This window comes from Danio rerio, chromosome 1, assembly GCF_052040795.2.
Source record: "Danio rerio strain M-AB ecotype USA chromosome 1, GRCz13ab, whole genome shotgun sequence".
NCBI lineage: Eukaryota > Metazoa > Chordata > Actinopteri > Cypriniformes > Danionidae > Danio > Danio rerio.
This window is the reverse complement of record NC_141021.1, coordinates 649490-671010: the sequence shown is the minus strand read 5'-3', so window position 1 is coordinate 671010 and position 21521 is coordinate 649490. Positions and strand designations below refer to the sequence as shown.

At 35.8% G+C, this 21521-nt stretch overlaps 1 protein-coding gene across 1 annotated transcript; it reads left to right on the top strand.

The window, feature by feature from the left end:
* Positions 1 to 13449: 13449 nt before the first annotated feature.
* LOC101885604 (C3a anaphylatoxin chemotactic receptor) lies at positions 13450 to 19911 on the top strand. The gene is made up of 2 exons (XM_087236587.1): positions 13450 to 13547; positions 18475 to 19911. The coding sequence occupies exons 1-2, from the start codon at positions 13519 to 13521 to the stop codon at positions 19553 to 19555; spliced, it is 1110 nt and encodes a 369-aa protein (XP_087092713.1). The 5' UTR covers positions 13450 to 13518; the 3' UTR covers positions 19556 to 19911.
* The last annotated feature ends 1610 nt before the right edge of the window (positions 19912 to 21521 follow it).

Here is a 21521-nt window from a genome sequence, read left to right as displayed (position 1 = left end):
TGTAACCGCGTGTACTGTATCAGGTTAACTGGCTATATTCTCTTATCGCGTGCAAAGTCACGTTAAAAACGCGACGCATGCTGCTTTGTTTATAGAGCTCCGTGGTAGAGGTCAGCATTCCCACGGCTGTCCCCGCGCCAGTTTTCTGCAGCGCGGGAATAAATTTCCGAATAAATCGCAGGAGAGGTCGGTAACGGGTTTAATTTGGGACGGGAGCAGGCTGTCTAGCAATATCACGGATATTGCTATGTGAATGAGAAAGATGTGTCTGCTTGGTGCTTGTGTGTATGCGTGTTAGTGCGTATGAGAGAGAGAGAGAGAGAGAGCATTCTATGCCATAAAATCACGCTTTGGCCAATTACAGTTACCAACTAAAACATGGATTAAATTATATCACGCTATTATCAAACCTATATTACTATATGGGAGTGAAATTTGGGCACCAGTATTAAAATTAGAAAATTGGAATAAAAGTTTAATTGAACGAACACAATTAGAATTTGCTAAAAGCATATTACATATTCACAGAAACACGTCTAACATTGCCTGCAGGGCTGAACTGGGTTTATACCCGCTAAATTTGGAGATTCAGAAACGAGCTGTTCAGTTCTGGCTGCACCTGCATCAGTCGGACCCCCAGTCTGTCCAATATAAAGCCCTTCTGGCTAATGAAAAACCTACAGTGTCTCATCCTCTAAACACACTGGTATCTGAGCTACTGAAACAAGCACAAACCGAACCCGTCCCCAAACAAAACCTTCACAAACAAATTGACAAAACATTAAAATATAACTATGATGAAAAACTGAAAACTGAATTCAACCTCCAGACTAAACTTAAATGTTATTCGGCCCTAAATAGAACCACACAGTTGGCAAATTATTTATCATTAAAACAATTAAAAGAAAAGCACATTCTTTCCAAATATCGCCTCTGTGATCATGACCTAGAAATAGAAAAAGGCAGACATAAAAAATCCTGGACTCCTGAGGAAAAGAGAATATGTAAACAGTGTGACACAAAGCAAATAGAGGATGAGACACACTTCCTTCTGTTCTGCCCCAAATACACCACCACTAGAGAAATATTTTTCCCCCAATTTGAAACATTGATCAATTCATTTTTTAATTTAAATGACTCAGAAAAACTTTACCATATACTCGGAGAGGACGAATTGACATTTGAACTGGCTGCAAAATATGTATACACCCTACACACCATAAGAAACGGTTAATGTAAATTTGTGTCTTATTTAAATAATTTAAACTTTTTACTATTATTATTATTATATTTATCAAATGTATTTTTTTTTTTTTTTGTGTCATTATATCTTATTTGTATTACTATTAATTATTATTTTCAATGGTTTTAATATGTTTCATATTTGAAATGCTTTGGCAATACTGTATTTAATGTCATGCCAATAAAGCAACTTGAACTGAACTGAACTGAACTGAGAGAGAGAGAGAGAGAGAGAGAGAGAGAGAGAGAGCGCGAGAGAGAGAGAGACAGAGAGAGAGAGAGAGAGAGAGAGAGAGAGAGAGAGACAGAGAGAGAGAGAGAGAGAGAGAGAGAGCGAGAGAGAGAGAGACAGAGAGAGAGAGAGAGAGAGAGAGAGAGAGAGAGAGCGCGCGAGAGCGAGCTTTGTGTGCTTGGTGCTGTGTGTGTGTTTATACAGACAGCTTGGTTGTCTGGACTGTATTGCTGGGTGATTTTTGGTTGTGTTCTCCCCCGCTCTTTAGCGGTATCGGGCGCAGCGGGCAGAAAACAGGGCGGGTTCTAAGGCTAAAACCTGGCAGGTGCGGGCGAAAGCGTTGTCGTCCGGAGATGTGTGTGTGTTTTTGTGTGTGTGGCAGCTAAAATCCACGCCTACACTATGGAGCGTGTATGAACTGTGATTACTTTTTAAATTGCTGATTAGCTATTGGCCATTTCACTCTCTGACTGTATGCAGTCGACCAATCGTGACAGACTGTCATCGGTCCAATCAGCGCAGATTAGCTTCGCGCTAAGGAGGGGTTTGGGAACAAATTAATCACTGGACGATTCATACAGGAGTCGCTGGGATAATTAGGTAAAAATAAATGCAGATTATAAGACCATGAAAGTGTTTTTTGACCTTGCATGCATATTAGACTGTTATTGGAGACCCTTACAACCAAGATATGACCCTATTTCATGTATAATATGGGCTCTTTAAGATGGATGCCAAAAAACACGCGCTGCTCTCGCATGTGAAACAGGCTTTAGGGTGCTTTCACACCTAGATGTTTGTTTCAGAACCTGTCTTATTTGCCCAGTTAGCACGGTCCGTTTTTCCATGGTTACAAGTGTTTATATATATATATTGAGTCCAGGCTGGGTCAGTTGGTCAGTTGTTTCTGTGTTGTGAAGTTGTTCTCCCCATGTTGGTGTGGGTTTCCTCCGGGTGCTCCGGTTTCCCCTACAGTCCAAACACATGCGCTATAGGGGAACTGATCAACTACACTGGCCGTAGTGTATGAGTGTGAATGAGTATTTATGGATGTTTCTGAGTGATGGGTTGCGGCTGGAAGGGCATCCACTGCGTAAAACATATGTTGGATAAGTTGGCGGTTCATTCTGCTGTGGAAACTCCAGATTAATAAAGGCCGAAAAGAAAATGGATGATTGAATATATATATATATATATATATATATATATATATATATATATATATATATATATATATACATATACATATACATATATATAGTTGAAAGCAGAAGTTTCCACACACTGTATAAAAATGCACATACCTATTTTAAAACAAGTCAGATGTTAATGTGAGTAAATTGCTCTCATCCTTGCAATTTCGACTAGATGCAATTTGTGGTTCATCTAGTCATGTTTTGTTTACTATTTGAGGTTAAAAATACAAAATAATCAAATAAGATCCTTTTCCTTTTTTCTAAATATTTACATTTTACTTCTGAAATATCTACCTTTATTAAAAAGCTATATCATGAACTATATCGTTATCCTGAAATAAACTTTCTCATAGTGTAAAATTAAATTCAGCTCGTCCCGCCCAGCCAAACTCTTGAATGACCCATGAAACAAACACGTGCTCTAGTGTTCAACAAGGGTTAAACTGCATCCTCCTGTCTGCGATGATCTAAATGTTTTGACGCATTTACATATATCATGCTCGAGTGGGCGCAGCACAGTAAACCTGAGACACCAGAGTTTGGGGAAAACGCATCATACAGCGTGTGCTGTCATCAACGACCTTTAAAGATCAAAGAGTTTCTTGTAAGCTGCTTTCATCACAGCTGTGAAGAGCATTTAGAGGAACGACACACGTGGAAATTTTTCTTTGTCATCATCTACAATTTGATAAGTGCCAAATAAAGAGATTTCAGGAGAAAGTGAAATTTATGAACTGAGTGAAATGTAATAATTACAGACTGTGCAATTATATTACAGAATAATAAATGCAAGTGTAAGAGTATTATTGGTGGTGTGTTCATTCAAATGAACGCATGAAGGCGTACAAATAAAGAGAAAATCTGAGAGTGTTTGGCTCTTTGATATGGCTTTTGTAGCTGTTTTGAGTGAAATTATCTGCTAAATGCATAATTATTCTTGATTATTTATGACATATTCCTGCATGATTTTCCCCGATGAGTGAAAGTTCATCAGTATCTGTAAGAGTGAGCCGGTTTTGGAAAGTACAGGGGAAAACCACGAGAAGGTGTTTGGTTCACAGCTCATTCTATAGATGAAGAACTCAATTAGTACATGCCTAAATTAGTCTGAAACCAAACTTTCACTGTGGAGAAAAGTACAGATGCCTGCTGCACGCTTGTTTTCACAATTGTTATGCTATTCGAGAATAAAGGGGAAAAAGTTTGAGTCAAAAGAGACGCGCCATCTGTCCCTTTAATCAGACTGATACTACACAGCACATGAGCTCATGCTGAGAGCACTGCTGTCTAGACTACTCTGAGACTACTGGGTTTCCTTAAACTGCCTCTAATTCACAAAACTTCCCACATTTACAACCAAAGCAAACACTGAGGACATTCACAAGATCTTGGAAATTATCCCCAAACACCTTAACTGCCTAGCAACATGAACACCTTAACTGCCTAGCAACCTAAACACCTTAACTGCCTAGCAACATGAACATCTTAACTGCCTAGCAACATGAACACCTTAACTGCCTAGCAACCTAAACACCTTAACTGCCTAGCAACATGAACACCTTAACTGCCTAGCAACATGAACACCTTAACTGCCTAGCAACCTAAACACCTTAACTGCCTAGCAACATGAACATCTTAACTGCCTAGCAACATGAACATCTTAACTGCCTAGCAACATGAACACCTTAACTGCCTAGCAACCTAAACACCTTAACTGCCTAGCAACATGAACATCTTAACTGCCTAGCAACATGAACATCTTAACTGCCTAGCAACATGAACACTTTAACTGCCTAGCAACATGAACACCTTAACTGCCTAGCAACATGAACACCTTAACTGCCTAGCAACATGAACATCTTAACTGCCTAGCAACATGAACACCTTAACTGCCTAGCAACATGAACACCTTAACTGCCTAGCAACATGAACAACTTAACTGCCTAGCAACATGAACATCTTAACTGCCTAGCAACCTAAACACCTTAACTGCCTAGCAACATGAACATCTTAACTGCCTAGCAACATGAACATCTTAACTGCCTAGCAACATGAACACTTTAACTGCCTAGCAACATGAACACCTTAACTGCCTAGCAACATGAACACCTTAACTGCCTAGCAATCTGAACACCTTAACTGCCTAGCAACATGAACACCTTAACTGCCTAGCAACCTGAACACCTTAACTGCCTAGCAACCTGAACACCTTAACTGCCTAGCAACATGAACACCTTAACTGCCTAGCAACCTGAACACCTTAACTGCCTAGCAACCTTAACACCTTAACTGCCTAGCAACATGAACACCTTAACTGCCTAGCAACCTGAACACCTTAACTGCCTAGCAACATGAACACCTTAACTGCCTAGCAACCTAAATGCCTTAACTGCCTAGCAACAACCTTGAATAATTAGGATGATTTTGGATATTATCATTTAAACACTTCAACTGCCTAGCAACCACCTAGAACATTAAGGACATCCTGGATATGGTCACCCAAACACCTTAATTGCCCAGCAACCTGAACACCTTAATTGCCTAGCAACAACTTAAGACAATTAGGACATCCTAGATATCATCACCCAAACACTTTAACCAGCCTAGTAACCATTTAGAACAATTTGATTATTCTGGAAATGACCACCAGAACACCTACATTACCTAGCAACCTGACCACATTAACTGCCTAGCAACCACCTAGAACTATTAGAATATTTTGGAAATTATCACATGAACACCATAACTGCCTAGCAACATAAACACCTGAACTGCCTAGCAACTACCTAGGGCATTAAGAACATTCTGAAAACCATCATCCGAACACCTTAACAAGCCTAGCAACCACCTAGAACAATTAGATTATTTTTGAAATTATAATAAATAATGATATAACTGCCTAGCAACCTGAACACATTAACTGCCTAGCAACTACATGGGAGATTAATACGATCTTGGAAATGATCACCTAAGCACTAACTGCCTAGCAACCCATCTACCTTACCTAACTGTCTAGCAAAAACTTAGAACATTTAGGAAATACTTGAAATGGTCACCTAAACATCCTAACTGCCTAGCAACCACCTAGAACAATGAGAATATTCTGGAAATTATCACCGAAACACTTTAATAATGTGGAAATTTAACTGCCTAGCAACCTACCTAAACACCTTAACTACCTAGCAACCACCTAGAACATTTAGTATATTATGTAAATGATCACCTGAACATTGTAACTGCCTAGCAACATGAACACCCTAACTGCCTAGCAACCACCTAAACCATTAAGAAATATTCACTCAAACCCATTAACTGCTTAGCAACCTGAACACCTTAAATGCCAAGCAAACCACATGGGATGTTAAGAAAATCTTTGAAATTATCATCCAAACACTTTAACTGGCCAACAACTTAAACACCTTAACTGCTTAGCAACAACCTAGTACATCCCAGAAAATGGCCAACCAAACACCATAACTGCCTAGCAACCTGAACTGCCTAGCAACCATCTAAATCATTCTGGAAATGATGACCCAAACACCATGACTGCCTAGCAACCTGAATACCTTCACTACCTAGCAACCTGAATACCTTAACTGCCAAGCAACCATCTAAATTCACATTTACAATACATTTACAATGATCAGCTAGAAAACAAAGACTGTCAGGCAAACTGCAGAACACCGTAACTGGCTAGCAGCCATCTAAAACATCATGGAAATGATCACCCAAACACCTTAACTACCTAGCAACCATATAAAACATCCTGATCACCCGAACACCTTAACTGTCTAGCAACATGAACACCTTAACTGCCAAACAACTTCCTAAGACATTGAGACGATTTGTGAAATATTCTCTGTAACACCTTAACTGCCAATCAAACACATGGAACGTTAAGAAAATCTTGGAAATGATCATCCAAACACTTTAACTGCCTAGCAACCTGAACACCTTAACTGCCTAGCAACCTGAACATCTTAACTGCCTAGCAACCTGAACATCTTAACTGCCTAGCAACCTGAAACCTTAACTGCTTAGCAACCTGAACACCTTAACTGCCTAGCAACCTGAACACCTTAACTGCCTAGCAACATGAACACCTTAACTGCCTAGCAACCTGAACACCTTAACTGCCTAGGAACCTGAACATCTTAACTGCCTAGCAACCTGAACATCTTAACTGCCTAGCAACCTGAAACCTTAACTGCTTAGCAACATGAACACCTTAACTGCTTAGCAACCTGAACACCTTAACTGCCTAGCAACCTGAACACCTTAACTGCCTAGGAACCTGAACACTTTAACTGCCTAGCAACCTGAACACCTAGAACATTCAGGACATCCTGAAAATGGTCACACTCACTCATCAGTTCATAAGTTTACACTTGCTTTCAATGGCGGCTCATATTCAATTCAGGACACTGATGTTTGCCCACAAACCCCCAGTGGTCCTACAGCCGTGTCTGAATTCACTGCTTTACACTAATACGCCACCCAGAGGCTTGTGTATGAATGGTGCATCTCAAAATCCTTTTCACCAACTTTAAAGAGGACCTATTATGCAGGGTTTAAACCCAGTTGTGTGTCAGCAGTGTGTGAATATCTCCAGTCTTTAATGGTCGACATGAATTAATTACATTTATTATATTAAAACTTGATGAATGAAACACTTTGATTGACATTCTCCCCTTTGTACGTGTCATCAGAGGGGGAAAGCCCCGCCCACTAGTGTCCATCTCTTCGTCATTAGCATATGATGTTATTATGGTTTTGAATCTGTCGCTATGCTGACACAGAGGCGTTTGTAACTCCGCCCCCCTTCTGAAAAGAGCACAATCTCATTAGCATTTAAAGCGACAGTCACCAAAACACCACAATTAGGATCAGGAAGCTCTATATATGATCTACTCTGTTTGTTTGGAGAAACATATTTTACATCAAATTATTCTTTTAAATACATCAAAATAGTTTATTTCAGCAAAAAGCAACTAGTATTTTTAATATTTGTTCAATATATCCTATACATAAATACTAATTATATATATATATATATATATATATATATATATATATATATATATATATATATATATATATATATACAAACACACACACACACACACACACACACACACACACACACACACACACACACACATATATATATATATATATATATATATATATATGTAATCGATATATATATATATATATATATATATATATATATATTTACACACATATATATATATATATATATATATATATTACAAATATTCTTACTTTAATAACTTTAATAGGTGAATTAAGTTTCTAGTTATATACTATTTACCTTAATATATTTAGTCAGACTGATTTAAATTAAGTCGAATAGAAAAGCTACATTGATTCAACTAAATAATTTAAGGCGAGACACACTTTTTTTTATACAGTGAATAAACGTACATATACCACCTAATGTTTATAAATCTGTCTAACTACAATAAATATAATCATTATGATCTACAACATAATGTACAATTCTCATAAATCTCCAATGTTCACATGTTCCATGTCTTAAAATATAAATGCTTCTTTATAATATCAATTAATAATCAATATATGTTCACATGTTAAGGAAAAACTGGTGCATTGCTTTGCCTCACCTTCACATGCATCACAACAGCGCCGTCTGTTGGTGAGGAGAGGAACAGCACAACATAAATATTGCTCCTGCAGAAAAAAGACTTACAATGCTTATTAGATGGTCAGTATTTCACAATCAATGATTTATTTTGTCTTTTTATGTGAACAAAGTGTACAGATAGATACAACAGATCAGAAATAAAGTTGATCAAAGAGCTGCTGATAATAGGAGATACCCTGCATTAATAATGTGATTTGATTGTGCTTCCCCCCTTTTTAATCAATAAAAAAGATTGAAAGTTAATTATTGTTAAAAACATTCTGGTTACATAACAACAACTTAAAAAGTAAATAATCAAATAAACAAAGAGGTAAATAAATTAATGCATTATCCCATAAGTGAAAGATTTAGTAAAAGTATAACAGTATACACAATAAACACATTAATAAAATTGCACCTTAACAGTAATAACAGATATTCCTCTTTCATTTTAGAGAATAATAATATAATCATAACATTAGAATCTCTCAATGTCACATCGCCGTTTTCAATGCAAACAAGACATTTCTCAAATAATATCTTTAAATTATGGAATATTTTCTGATGACAGCCAAGCAAAATCAAGTTAAATTGTCATACAAAACTAGTGGGTGAAAGGTCATCCGCTGCATGAAACATATGCTGGATAAGTTGGCGGTTCATTCCGCTGTGGCGATCCCCGATTAATAAAGAGACTAAGCCGAAAAGAAAATGAATGAATGAATAATATAGAACTAGAATGAGAGTGTATGGGTGTTTCCTAGTACTGGATTACAGCTGGAAATGCATTCGCTGTGTAAATCTCGGCACTTGGCGGTTCATTCTGCTGTGGCAACCTCTGATGAATAAGGGACTGAGCCAAAAGAAAATGAATGAATGAATATAGAGATTTTCGTCTCGCCATGGTAAGAAAATCTCTGCTTTAGTGTGTCAGTAAGGGGCTGTTCACACCCGCTCACAACAAGTGTTTTTTTCTGATAGTAAAGATATCAGATTGTGAAATGGACAGGTGTAAATGTGAATATAAATACGATAAGGAAGTGGTTTCCAGATGAAATTATAGAGATCTAAATGCATCTGGTTGTTAAAACCACTTGTCAACTTTACTCCTTACAAAATATTAAAAATAAACATGAGAGGTGTTGTGGGCTACTTGATTAATAGATTTACAAGCGCAACAGGCGATTTTTTTAATGCTTTAATAAAAAAGATGGTTTGTTTTTATTTTTGACGGTGAAATAATAAAAGATTGACAAAATTGACAGTACAATACAAACACAGAGCAGCACCTGTAGCCTATCTCCGCGAAAAGATAAATAATCAGAGAAAAATATAGCGCTGTGGTCATTTTATTTTGTTTTTGGAAATATTTTTGTTATACACTGTCTTTACAGTTTTGAATGATGTCTTACACATATCTGTACAACAAAAATAGATGTTTTATTTAGCCTATAATGACAGTAATAAGCCTATCTTTGTGCTTGTAATTATGTTTTTTCTGCATTTGAACATCAAATAATATATATAGTTTATGTTTCTGTAAATGATAATGTTAATTAAATAAAATGTGGTGTATCTGACACTTTAGTTGATGTAACCTAGTTAAATAGCGTAAGGTTTGAAGATCAGAATCATATTCGTTTAGCAGAGATGCATTCATCTGGTCAAATATAAATGGAAACATTTTTAAAGCTAAACTAAAATCTGTAAACAAACCCTAATGTCTTTTAGAAGAAAGTCTAATCTGAGTTTGGTAATCAGTTTCAGATGTGTGTGCGTAATGAATGCAAGGGATTGTGGGAGGTGTAGTCCAGGTGGTTACTCAGTTGTATGGATAACTGTAAACAACCCTAAATCTATTTTAGATGAGAGTCTAATCAAAGTTTGGCTAATCAGTTTCAGATGTGTATGCGTAATGAATGCAAAGGATTGTGGGAAATGTAGTCCGGATGGTTAATGAGTTGTACGGATAGTGTAAACAGGCACTTAATGTCTTTTAGATGAGAATCTAATCTGAGTTTGGCTAATCAGTTTTAGATGTGTGTAATGAATGCAAAGGATTGTGGGAGATGTAGTCCAGGTGGTCAATGAGTTTTACTGATAGCTTTAAACAGCCCTAAATGTCTAATCTGAGTCTGACTAATCAGTTTCAGATGTGTGTGTGATAAATGCCAGGGATTGTGGGAGGTGTAGTCCAGATGTTTAATAAATTGTATAAATAGCTGTAAACACCCCCTAAGTGTCTTTTAGATGAGAGTCTAATCAGTTTCAGATGTGTGTGTGTGTAATGAATGCAAAGGATTGAGGGAGTTGTAGTCCAGGTAGTTACTCAGTTGTACGGCAAGCTGTAAACGGCCCTACATCTATTTTAGATGAGAGTCTAAATAAAAGTTTAGCTAATCAGTTTCCGATGTGTATGCGTAATGAATGCAAAGGATTGTGGGAAATGTAGTCCGGATGGTTAATGAATTGTACGGATAGTGTAAACAGCCCTAAATGTCTTTTAGATGAGAGTCTAATCCGAGTTTGGCTAATCAGTTTCAGATGTGTGTGTGTAATGAATGCAAGGGATTGTGGGAGGTGTAGTCCAGGTGGTTACTCGGTTGTACGGATAGCTGTAAACACCCCTAAATCACTTTTAGATGAGGGTCTAATCAGAGTTTGGCTAATCAGAAGGTGTAGTCCCGGTGGCTCGTGGACTATTCGGATACCTGAAGCACCCTCTAGTGGCTCTCATAGGCAGCTTATAGTCATGACAAAACTATTATGTTGAAATAAACAGTGTTGGAAGAAAAATGTAGTAGTTATTAAAGCTGCATTTTATTCCTTTAAAACACTGATTACCATGATCACATCGCAAATAGTTTCAAAATCTGTCAAAACAACTCAACAGTTGGTTCAAAACCATAAACCAACATAAGAGCAAATATAACAGCAGACACCATTTATTATTGTGAGAACATAGAAGAAGGCATTTCTCACAGAATGTAAAGAAAAGTAAAGAAGCCACAGGAATGTGACGTTATCAGTCGAACCAACACATCTGAAAACTGCTGACTTTAACCACACACGCTTCAATGATACGGAAGTTTCGGTGGCAAGAAAGTCGATGATGAAACATTTCAGTAATACTGACAGACCGAACGTGCTCATACAAGACTGTCCTGCTCAGCGTACACGTGCTAAATCAGACTTTATTAGCTTTCTCTGCTATGCTAAGAAGCACTTTTAACAAATAAAAAGCTGCAATAGCAAACGTCAGTGAACAGAACGATTGACTTGAGTTGAAGTGTAGAACTCAGGATTATAAAATAAAATGTCATTAAATTAAATTAAATGAAGGGTTGTATTAAATATGCTGTAATAATAATAATACATTTGTATTTTATGGAGTTCAGGATAATTATAGTTAACATTCCCAAAGTTACATTTGAGTTCTTGAAATAAACATTAGCTGATAATAAAATAAACCAAAAATTTGTCAAGACAACATTTCTCATTTCATTTAGTGACTTAAGTTACAGTCATTTTCCTTCGGCTTAGTCTCTTTAATCATCAGAGTTCACCACAGCAAAATGAACCGCCAACTAATCCAGCATATGTTTGACACAGCGGATGCCTTTCCAGCTGCAACCCAGTATTGGGAAACACCCATACATACACACCCACACACACACACGTGTACACTACGGCCAATGTAGTTGATCAGTTCCCCTATAGCGCATGTGTTTGGACTGTGGGGGAAACTGGAGCACCCGGAGGAAACCCACGCCAACACGGGGAGAACATGCAAACTCCACACAGAAACACCAATTGGCCCAGACGGGACTCGAACTAGCAACCTTTTTGTTGTGATGTGACCGTGCTAACCACTGAGCCACCGTGATGCCTAACCTTAAAACTAAAACTGACATAAAATAAGTACATAACAGAGTCAATATTAGTTAACTATTAAATACAATGAAATGCATAATGGCTAATTGCAAGAAAATAAATGCTAAGTGAAATAAAATAAAAAATAATAACATTAAGCTTTTTATTATTAAAATCAAATATTTAAATTCTATAGTTTATAAAAAAAATTGTAATCACTACTTTCTTAAATAAATTAAATTGATCTATTTAAAATCAAAATTATCATACAATATAACTCCTAAAATTTTATTGTAAATGAAAACTAAACACACATACTTATACAGGGTTCATACACATTTTTACTGCTAAAATTCCATGATTTTTCCAAGACTTTGAGTAAATTGTCATGACATAATGTTTCATGCAATGTCTACTTATGCGTGGTAATTAACAATACATGTTAAAATTTATAACAGCATATCATAAAATATGCAGCAATCTATTTAGTTTCAATTTATATCTATGTAAAATTGATTCAGATCATGCTGACACTGCACTAATAATGTGAGAGTAGAGTATGTGATCTGCCAAGGACAGAAAAAGAAGACAACTAACCTAAATTCAAGAATACAAATATCAGTTCTCCATGACTTTTCCAAAACTTTAACTCCGATTTCCCCCACAGTCCAAACACATGCGCTATAGGGGAATTGATCAACTAAATTAGCCGTAGTGTATGTGTGAACGAGTGTGAATGGGTGTTTCCCAGTACTGGGTTGCAGCTGGAAAAGCATTCGCTGTGTAAAACTGTGCATGTATAACTGCTGTGAATATGTTGGCGGTTCATTCCGCTGTGGTGAATGAATGAATCAATTACCATTTTCAACAAATTATATACAAAATTATAAAGAATAAATAAAAAAAACAACAAATGCAGAAATAAAACGGTTATAAAAACAATAACAATAGCACACACATTCTAGTTAATATTTCCAATTAACTAATTTTTCTGTTACTATATAATATATAATTTTTTTTACTCAGAGAAAACAGGATTCTCATTTTTTTTTAGTCCAGATATAAACGGCAATCCAGATCTCATGAGCCACTATTTAAAACCAGCGTTCAGATTTCTGATGCCACAATAATGCTGTCTGTCCATTAATGAAGCAATCAGGATGTGTGTGCGTGTGTGTCGAACTGAAACCCTCCTCTACAAACCGATAGTGTAAAACATAAGAAACACTCCCTCTCTCAGCATTTAATCATCCAGCAGCAGAAACAGCTCAACCACCAAACCAGAGCTCTCAGACCAGAGTCAATGCATGCAAGAGGACACAAGCCTCGCAAGAAGGTAAGAGATGCTCCCGACACACATCTGAACAGTCCTGCAGATCCACTACAAAACAAACTATGAGGATTTAGTCAAGTCAGTGTTTATTTAGGAAGCACTTTAAAATACAACAAGTGCTGCACTAAGACGAACAAAGAAAACAGACATCTCATATGGTGCTAAAAGCCAAAGAAATGAGTGGAAATGAGTTTTAAGACTAGATTTAAGCACAGAGTTTGTAAACGTAGGTTCTGCAAACTAAAATAAACGGATGAGCACATCTATAGCTGAAGTCAGAATTAAAATTTCCTTGCTTCATTAAATATCACTTGATAAATATCTGAAAAAGAGTACATAGATCATAGGAGGGAGGGCTTATAATTGTGCCCTGAACTGTAATCGTCATTGATGAAGTGTACTATTGAATTAACAGAGAAAGGTATCCTTATGCTAGTCCATTTAGGGATATAAACACCAAGACTATCTTAAAATGTACTCTTAAAGTTAAACAGGCAGCCGGGTCAAGATAAAAATAAGTATAATCTTTTCAAAGACACTAAAAGACTAGCTTTAATTACTGGATTAATCTGTTTTTCCAGTTTGAAGTCACCATCCCTAATAACAGCCAGGTCTTCACATTGAGATTTAGAACACATTCAATGGGACGAGTGGCTCAGGTGTACAGTACGTGCTGAAGCTGAAGGTGTGTTCGGTGGTTCGTTCACATAGCAGGAATGCATTATGGATGTGTGTAAACAGGTTGTGAATGGGTGGACACCTGTGGGCGGACTATTCAGAAGCCTTCAGGTGATAAAGTCAACATTCCTGCGAGACACTATTCTTTAAAAAAACACACACGAAAGCTCACAGCATCACGCGAACACTGCAGCAGAGCTCAGGAAACAGTGGCTTACTGATAGGGATGAACTACTGTTTTTGCATTGATGCTATTGCATTAATGCTATTTAATGCATTGATAATAACATTATACATACAAGATAACCACTGCTAAAATGTAAATGCCAAAATACAATAAAAGACAACTGAAGTATCAGAAACAGGCATAAAAACACAGTAAAGGAGACGCGGCGCAGTGATTTTTGCATTGATACTAATTTAATGCAATAATAATAGTGTTAACATAATTGATAACAAAATTGTAGGTACAAGATAGTCATTGCTAAAACGTGAAATTGAAATGAAAACTGAAAATACATTAAAAGACTACTACAGTATCATCAACATGCTTAATAACACAGTAACTGATAGCTGATCACTTACTGATAGAGATGCACTAATAGGATTATATTGACTACATTGTAAAATGTTTCAGTAAAAATATTCAGTAAATCTACAGTATAATTAGCTTCAACTAAACTTTACATAGATTACAATGATTGGTAAAAAAAAATTGAAAATAGATTAAAAAAAGGACAACTAGAGTATCTTAAACATGCTTAAAACACAGTAACAGAGATGTGGTGCAGTGACTTATTGATAGGGTTGAATTATTGTTTTTGCATTGATTCTTTTGCATTTATACTAATTTAATGCAATAATAATAGTAAAAAATTATTAATATAATTGATAATAAAATTGTACATGCAAGATAATGATTGGCAAAATGTGAAATTTTAAATAAAATAAAAAAATACATTGAAAAAGACAACTAGATTATCTTAAATATGCTCAAACACACACACACAGTAACAGATGTAGGGATGCACTAATAGGATTTTATTTTATTTTTTGATCACGCTGTAAAAGGTTTCAGTAAAACTGCAGATTTTTTTTTCGTGATAATTTTGTAGTAACTATTTTTGATGCATTAAAAATGGAAACTGAAATAGCAATAAAAGACAAATAGAGTGATAAACATGCATACAAACACAGTAAAGGAGACATGGTGCATTGACTTACAGAAAAGGATGCACTACTGCTACTGTTTTTGCACTGATATTTATTTAATGCAATAATAATAGCGTTAACATAATTGATAAAAAAATTATGCATACAAGTTAATCATTGCTAAAATGTGAAATTTAAATGAAAACTGAAAATACATTAAAAAACTACTAAACTACACATAAACATGCTTGATAACAGTAATGGAGAAATGGTGCAGTGACTTACTGATAGGGATGCACTAATAGGATTACATAATGACTATTGTAAAACGTTTTATGTACAGTATAATTTTATGTACATTATAATTTTATGTACAGTATAATTAGTTTCAACAATTTTGATGCATTTGAAAGCATGAAAATTAAATTTCACATACAAGACAATAATTGGTGAAATGTGAAATAAAAAAAATTGAGAATAGATTAAACAAGACAACTAGAGTATTGCTTAAAACACACAGTCGCGGAAGACGTGGTGCAGTGACTTACTGATAAAGATGAACTAATAGAGTTTTGCTTATTTGTTTGATCACCCTGTAAAAGGTTTCAGTAAATCTGCAGTGTTTTATGGTAATTATGTAGTCACTGTTTTGAAGCATTAAAAATAAATGAAAGAATTAAATGAAAACTGAAAACGCATAAAAAGACAACTAAAGCATGCTTAAGAACACTGTAACAGAGACGTGGTGCAGTGACTTACAGATATGGATGCTCTAATGTGAGGCCACACTGTAAAAAGTTTGAGTAAATCAGCAGTTTTTTTGTGATTTCTGTGATAATCTGAAGTACAGATATTAAAATACGTATTGCTTCCTGCTAAAATAAACAGTTTTGATGTATTTAAAACTACATTTTTCAAAATATCTTCCTTTGTGTTCAACAAAAACATGGCTGTTTTGGTGCTGTCAAATATCAGCACTGTTTGATAAATATACTGGAGTATTTTCTGTTTTAATAACAACAGTTCTGAGAAATACACACAGCCATGCATACCTTAGTGAAAAACACACACAGGAGGTATTGTGACACGACCACTTCATTTCATTAAAAACAAAGCATGTTCTTATTTCATAATCCGTCTGCAATGAGGAAACGGCTCTTGCTTAATTTCACTGCCACTTCTGCCACTGAACATTGTAAAACCGTTTAATGCATCGATGTATTTTTTATGTAAAAAAGTTGCTTCATATTAAGCTGGCTTGTTAATAGATTTAATTTATAGGTTTATTTGATTATGAATAAAAGTATAACTCAGAATTTATACAGTGCGGAAAATAAGTATTAAACATGCACCATTTTACTCAGAAAACATACTTCTAAAGGTGTCGACGACTTGAAATATTCACCAGATGTTGATAACAACCAAAGAAATGAATATATGAAATCAAATCTAATTAGTTTACAAAAGAAGTTCTGTAAAATAAAACGAAATGGCGCAGGGAAAGAGTATTTGTGCAGTGAAGGCCCAGACAGCAGCTGAAATCTCTCAGTAGTTCTTCAGCAAGCCTCTGCCCTTCATTGTAAATGAATATCAGCTGCTTCAGTCCAACATCTACATCAGCAGGAGGATGAAGATCAAACACACATTCTCTATTTTGACGGTCCATGTTCATAGCGCAAAACGCAGGCCGTTTTTAGCATTTTTGCTAATTTAAGGACGGGAAAATTCGCTTTGCACCGTGGCGCATGGTCTAAAAGGGTTGAGTTTATTTTCTTAATGAGTTATAGGTGTGTTTTGAGAATAAACCAATCAGAGTTTCATCTCCCATTCCCTTTAAGAGCCAGCTGCGTCACGCCATAAGCGCATTTTGACGTAAAGTAAGTTCACTTTCGCTTTTGCTCTCGTGGATTGGGAAACCTGACCGCACAGACCTCAATTTGCCTATAAATAATTAATTTAGTTTGTTAAGCGCAAAGATTTGTTTCAAAACTATTTTTAAATTCAGTTCTAATTTCCAGCAAACAAATAAATGATTAATAATAACAAAATGTGATCAAAATGCTGAGTTATTTCCAAATACACCCGCCATGCCCCATATGGTCTAAAATATGACAGGTGGACAAATCTAAGCTTGTTTTTAATAAAACAAATATAAATATGGATATAATAAATAATACTGCTAATAATGATAACATTATACAAAAGCAAATTGAATGAACTGAAAAAGCCTCCCGAGATGAAGGCAGTATGACGGCAGTGGTTTTTAAATTCATATAGGCTAGAAATTAATATGTTTTGTAATATTTTAATCATTTATATTTATATCCTATATATATCCTTATTATATATATATATATATATATATATATATATATATATATATATATATATATATATATATATATATATATATATATATATGTATATATCCTTAATATATTATATCTTTTTCATATGTAAAGATATTTGCGTATTGCTCTACATTTTGTTTGTAGTTTGTAAGCCAGGCGCACTTTGCGCCAGACAATAGTCCGACTTTGTTCTGGTCTAAAAAACGGACTATTTACAGTTCTTCAAAATAGCAACGCGCCAAAACACGCCTGCTTTTTTAGACCAGAAGGCCTATGTGCGCACATTTGAGCGCAAATGCATTTGCTATTTAAACAGTGTGGCGCAACACTGGCGCACGCAAATGACCCTTGCGCCGAGCTGAAAGTAGCAAAAGACTATTGCGCCACATTGCGCCGGGTGTATGATAGGGCCCATAGATACAAAACACAGCCGAGGAGACTCTCAGATGCTTTCATAGAAAGAAAATCAATCCGTAGAATGGCCTAGCCAATCACCTGAACTGAATCCAACAGAGAATACAGAATAAAGCTCAGATTTGATAGACGAGAGCCACAGAAGCATCAAGATTTACACACTCTGTTGACGTCTGTAAGAAACTCACACCTGAGCACTGCATGAGGCTTCCTTCTCCATATGAGAGGCGACTTTAATCTGCTGATTTATTAATTATACAATATATAATTATATAACTTAATATAGAGCAATATTTCCTCAGTGTACTCATCACTTTTCTTGACTGTTTCCACAGAGTATCAATGTCTACGGAAGCGCTGCTAACGGTTATGTCCAACATCACCAACACCACCGGCCCCCAGATGCCCGGTGAGGGGATCCGTATCCTGCAGATGATCCTGACCGTGCTCATCTTCACCGTGGGCATCTCTCTGAATGCTCTGGTGGTGTGGGCGCTGGGCGTACGCGTTTGGTGCCGCCGCAGAAGCTCAATGGGTGAGACTCAGAGCGCAGACAGCTTCAGGATCTACGTGGTCAACCTTGCGCTTGCAGACTTGGTGCTACTACTGCGTACGCCGCTAATGCTTGCGTACTTGGCAAACAACTTCTCGTGGACCCTCGGGGAAGCCGTGTGCAGGCTGATTATTTATTTACGCTGTCTGGGATTGTACGCAAGCGCTTTTCTACTGTGTGCGGTAGCAGTGGAGAGATGTTTGTGTCTACTTAGACCTGTTTGGGCTCGATTGAAGCGCCCTCGTTGGGTTGTACCCCTCGCTTGTGTTGCAATCTGGGTGCTAGCTGCAGCATTCGCATCTCCATATATCAAGTCGGCTATTATCGTTGACCTGAACAACCATAAAGCATGTATTGAATACAATAAGGAGGCAGGACAGGCTTTGATAGTGGTGGAAACGGTGTTCGGTTTCCTGCTGCCGCTGGTGATCTTTATGTCCTGTAACATTGCTGTGATCTTCTGCGCAAAAAAGGCTGAAAGTTCAATGTCGTCACCGACGTCTTCATCCGCACCGGCGTACACATCGCAGAGATTGAGCCGACTTTACAGAGTTTTGTTTCTCACCATGCTGCTGTTTTTGACCTGCTGGGTGCCGTATTTTGTGTGCCGCTTTTTAAGGGCTCTTGCGCAAGAACGCGGATGGACGACGCTCAAAGAACAAGCCATAGGCGGCGCTTACGTGTCGCTGTTCCTGGTCTACTTTAAAAGTGCAGTCAATCCCATCCTCTACGTGTTTGCAGCTCGCGGACTCGGACGTACAGTCCGGGCGTCACTTCTATCAACCATCGAGAGAGTCTTCAACGAGGAGTTATCAGAGTCTTTACGAAGAAAATCCCTACGAAGGAGAGACTCTCAGTTTTAGAGGAGCATCAAGAGGCGAATTTCAATTACAAACAACAGTGGAACAATATTTTGGACAAACCAACCACAAACAATGAGACAAGCTGACTGCAGGAGTTAAACATCAACATCTCCACTAGAGATGACTGACTGCTTGCATTTTTTCTATAATCATTCAATGAACACAAGAGCATTTCAGAAACTCATCTGGCATTGTTGTTTTTTAATAATGGAACTGATTGTAAGGTATTATTATGTAGCATTTATTTGCATTATGGAGGGAAAAAAACTAAACAAAACAAAAAAAAAAAAACTGCGCTTTCCCTCCTTTGACTGAAGGCTTCGCTGCTATTGTGAGACTTAAAGCAAGCTAATAATTAATGCTTTTATATTTATATATACACACATACATACACTCATGCATATTTAGAAAACTTTTATAATAGCGCATATTTCTACTGCATGAATATAGGATTATAATCTGCATATATATATATATATATATATATATATATATATATATATATATATATATATATATATATATATATATATATATATATATATATAAAAGGGCTGCACAATATATTGTTTTAACATCATAATGGGCAAGTATGTAATAGTCGGATCGCTGGGATCTGCAAAGCAGTTATAATTCCAACGGACCAAACATTACAGTTGACAAAAGTGTTTCAAATTTTAACCTTTGGGTGAAAGTTTATTATTTGCATGAGTTTTCAAGAGAATTTGAAGCAAACGTGAGCCATTTGGGTACAATAAATTAAACATTTCGGTAACTTTTTATAATAACTACACACTATTAATCATTCATTAAGCATTATCATCTACTAAATTCATGATTTGTAAAGCATTAACTCCACATTAGTAAGCAGGTTATAACTGCAGCTACAAACGCTGTATTCTTAACTTATAAGCACTTTTATAATGTGCTTAATGTTTGTGTTTTCATACTTTGCCAATATTTTATTTTTCAATACTAAAGTAACTATTGCATTATTTACAAACTATTTGTATTCAAGAGTAGTTGGTGGCTTTTAAAGAGTATTCAGAATGAGTTATTAAATGATTAATAAACTATTAAAATCAATGTTTATATATCTTAATATTCAAGCATATAGTAATAGATACTATATATGTTAATGAATGCTTTATTAACTCAACTTCATCCAGTTTTGTGATCTTAAAGTGAGGACTATTCATGCTTTATAAATCCCTAATAAATGACAATTAAAGACTCTGTATCAAATGAACAATAATCTTTGCAATCTTATCTAAAAGTAAAATTACTGTAAAGTTTTAACATCGCTGAATAACAGGAGTGCCTAAATACGACATAAAATTGGAAAAAAGAACAATATAATAATTTAACAAGATGCCATGCTTAACCTGTACAGTATTTTTTTTAAGATTGCAAATATTTATTTTTCATTTGAAGTACAGTTTCATTTGTGTATCTTTAAACAAATAGGAATGAATAATGTCGTTTATTTTGTCCTGTTCAGAATATAACTGAGCTTTTAATTATCATTTATAAGGGATTTATAAACCATGAATAGTCCTCACTTTAGATTAGGTCACAAAACTGGATTTAGTTGAGTTGATAAAGCATTAAACAACATACAAATTAATTTTAGTATATGCCTGAATACAAGATGTATAAATGTTAATTTTAATAGTTTATTATTAATTACTAACTCAATCTTAATGATCTTAAAAACAAACAACTATTCTTAAATAAATGGTTTGTAAATAATGTGATACTTAATTTAGTAATAAAAAGTAAATCATTAACCAAGTATGAAAGTACAATTATTAAGGACATTATAAATGTGATTATGAGTCAAGATTGCAGCATATTTTATAGCTGCAGTTACAAACTACTTACTAACGGTTATTAACGTAGAGTTAATGCTTTACAGATAATGAATTCACTATTTGCTAATGCTTAATACATGCTTCATAGTGTG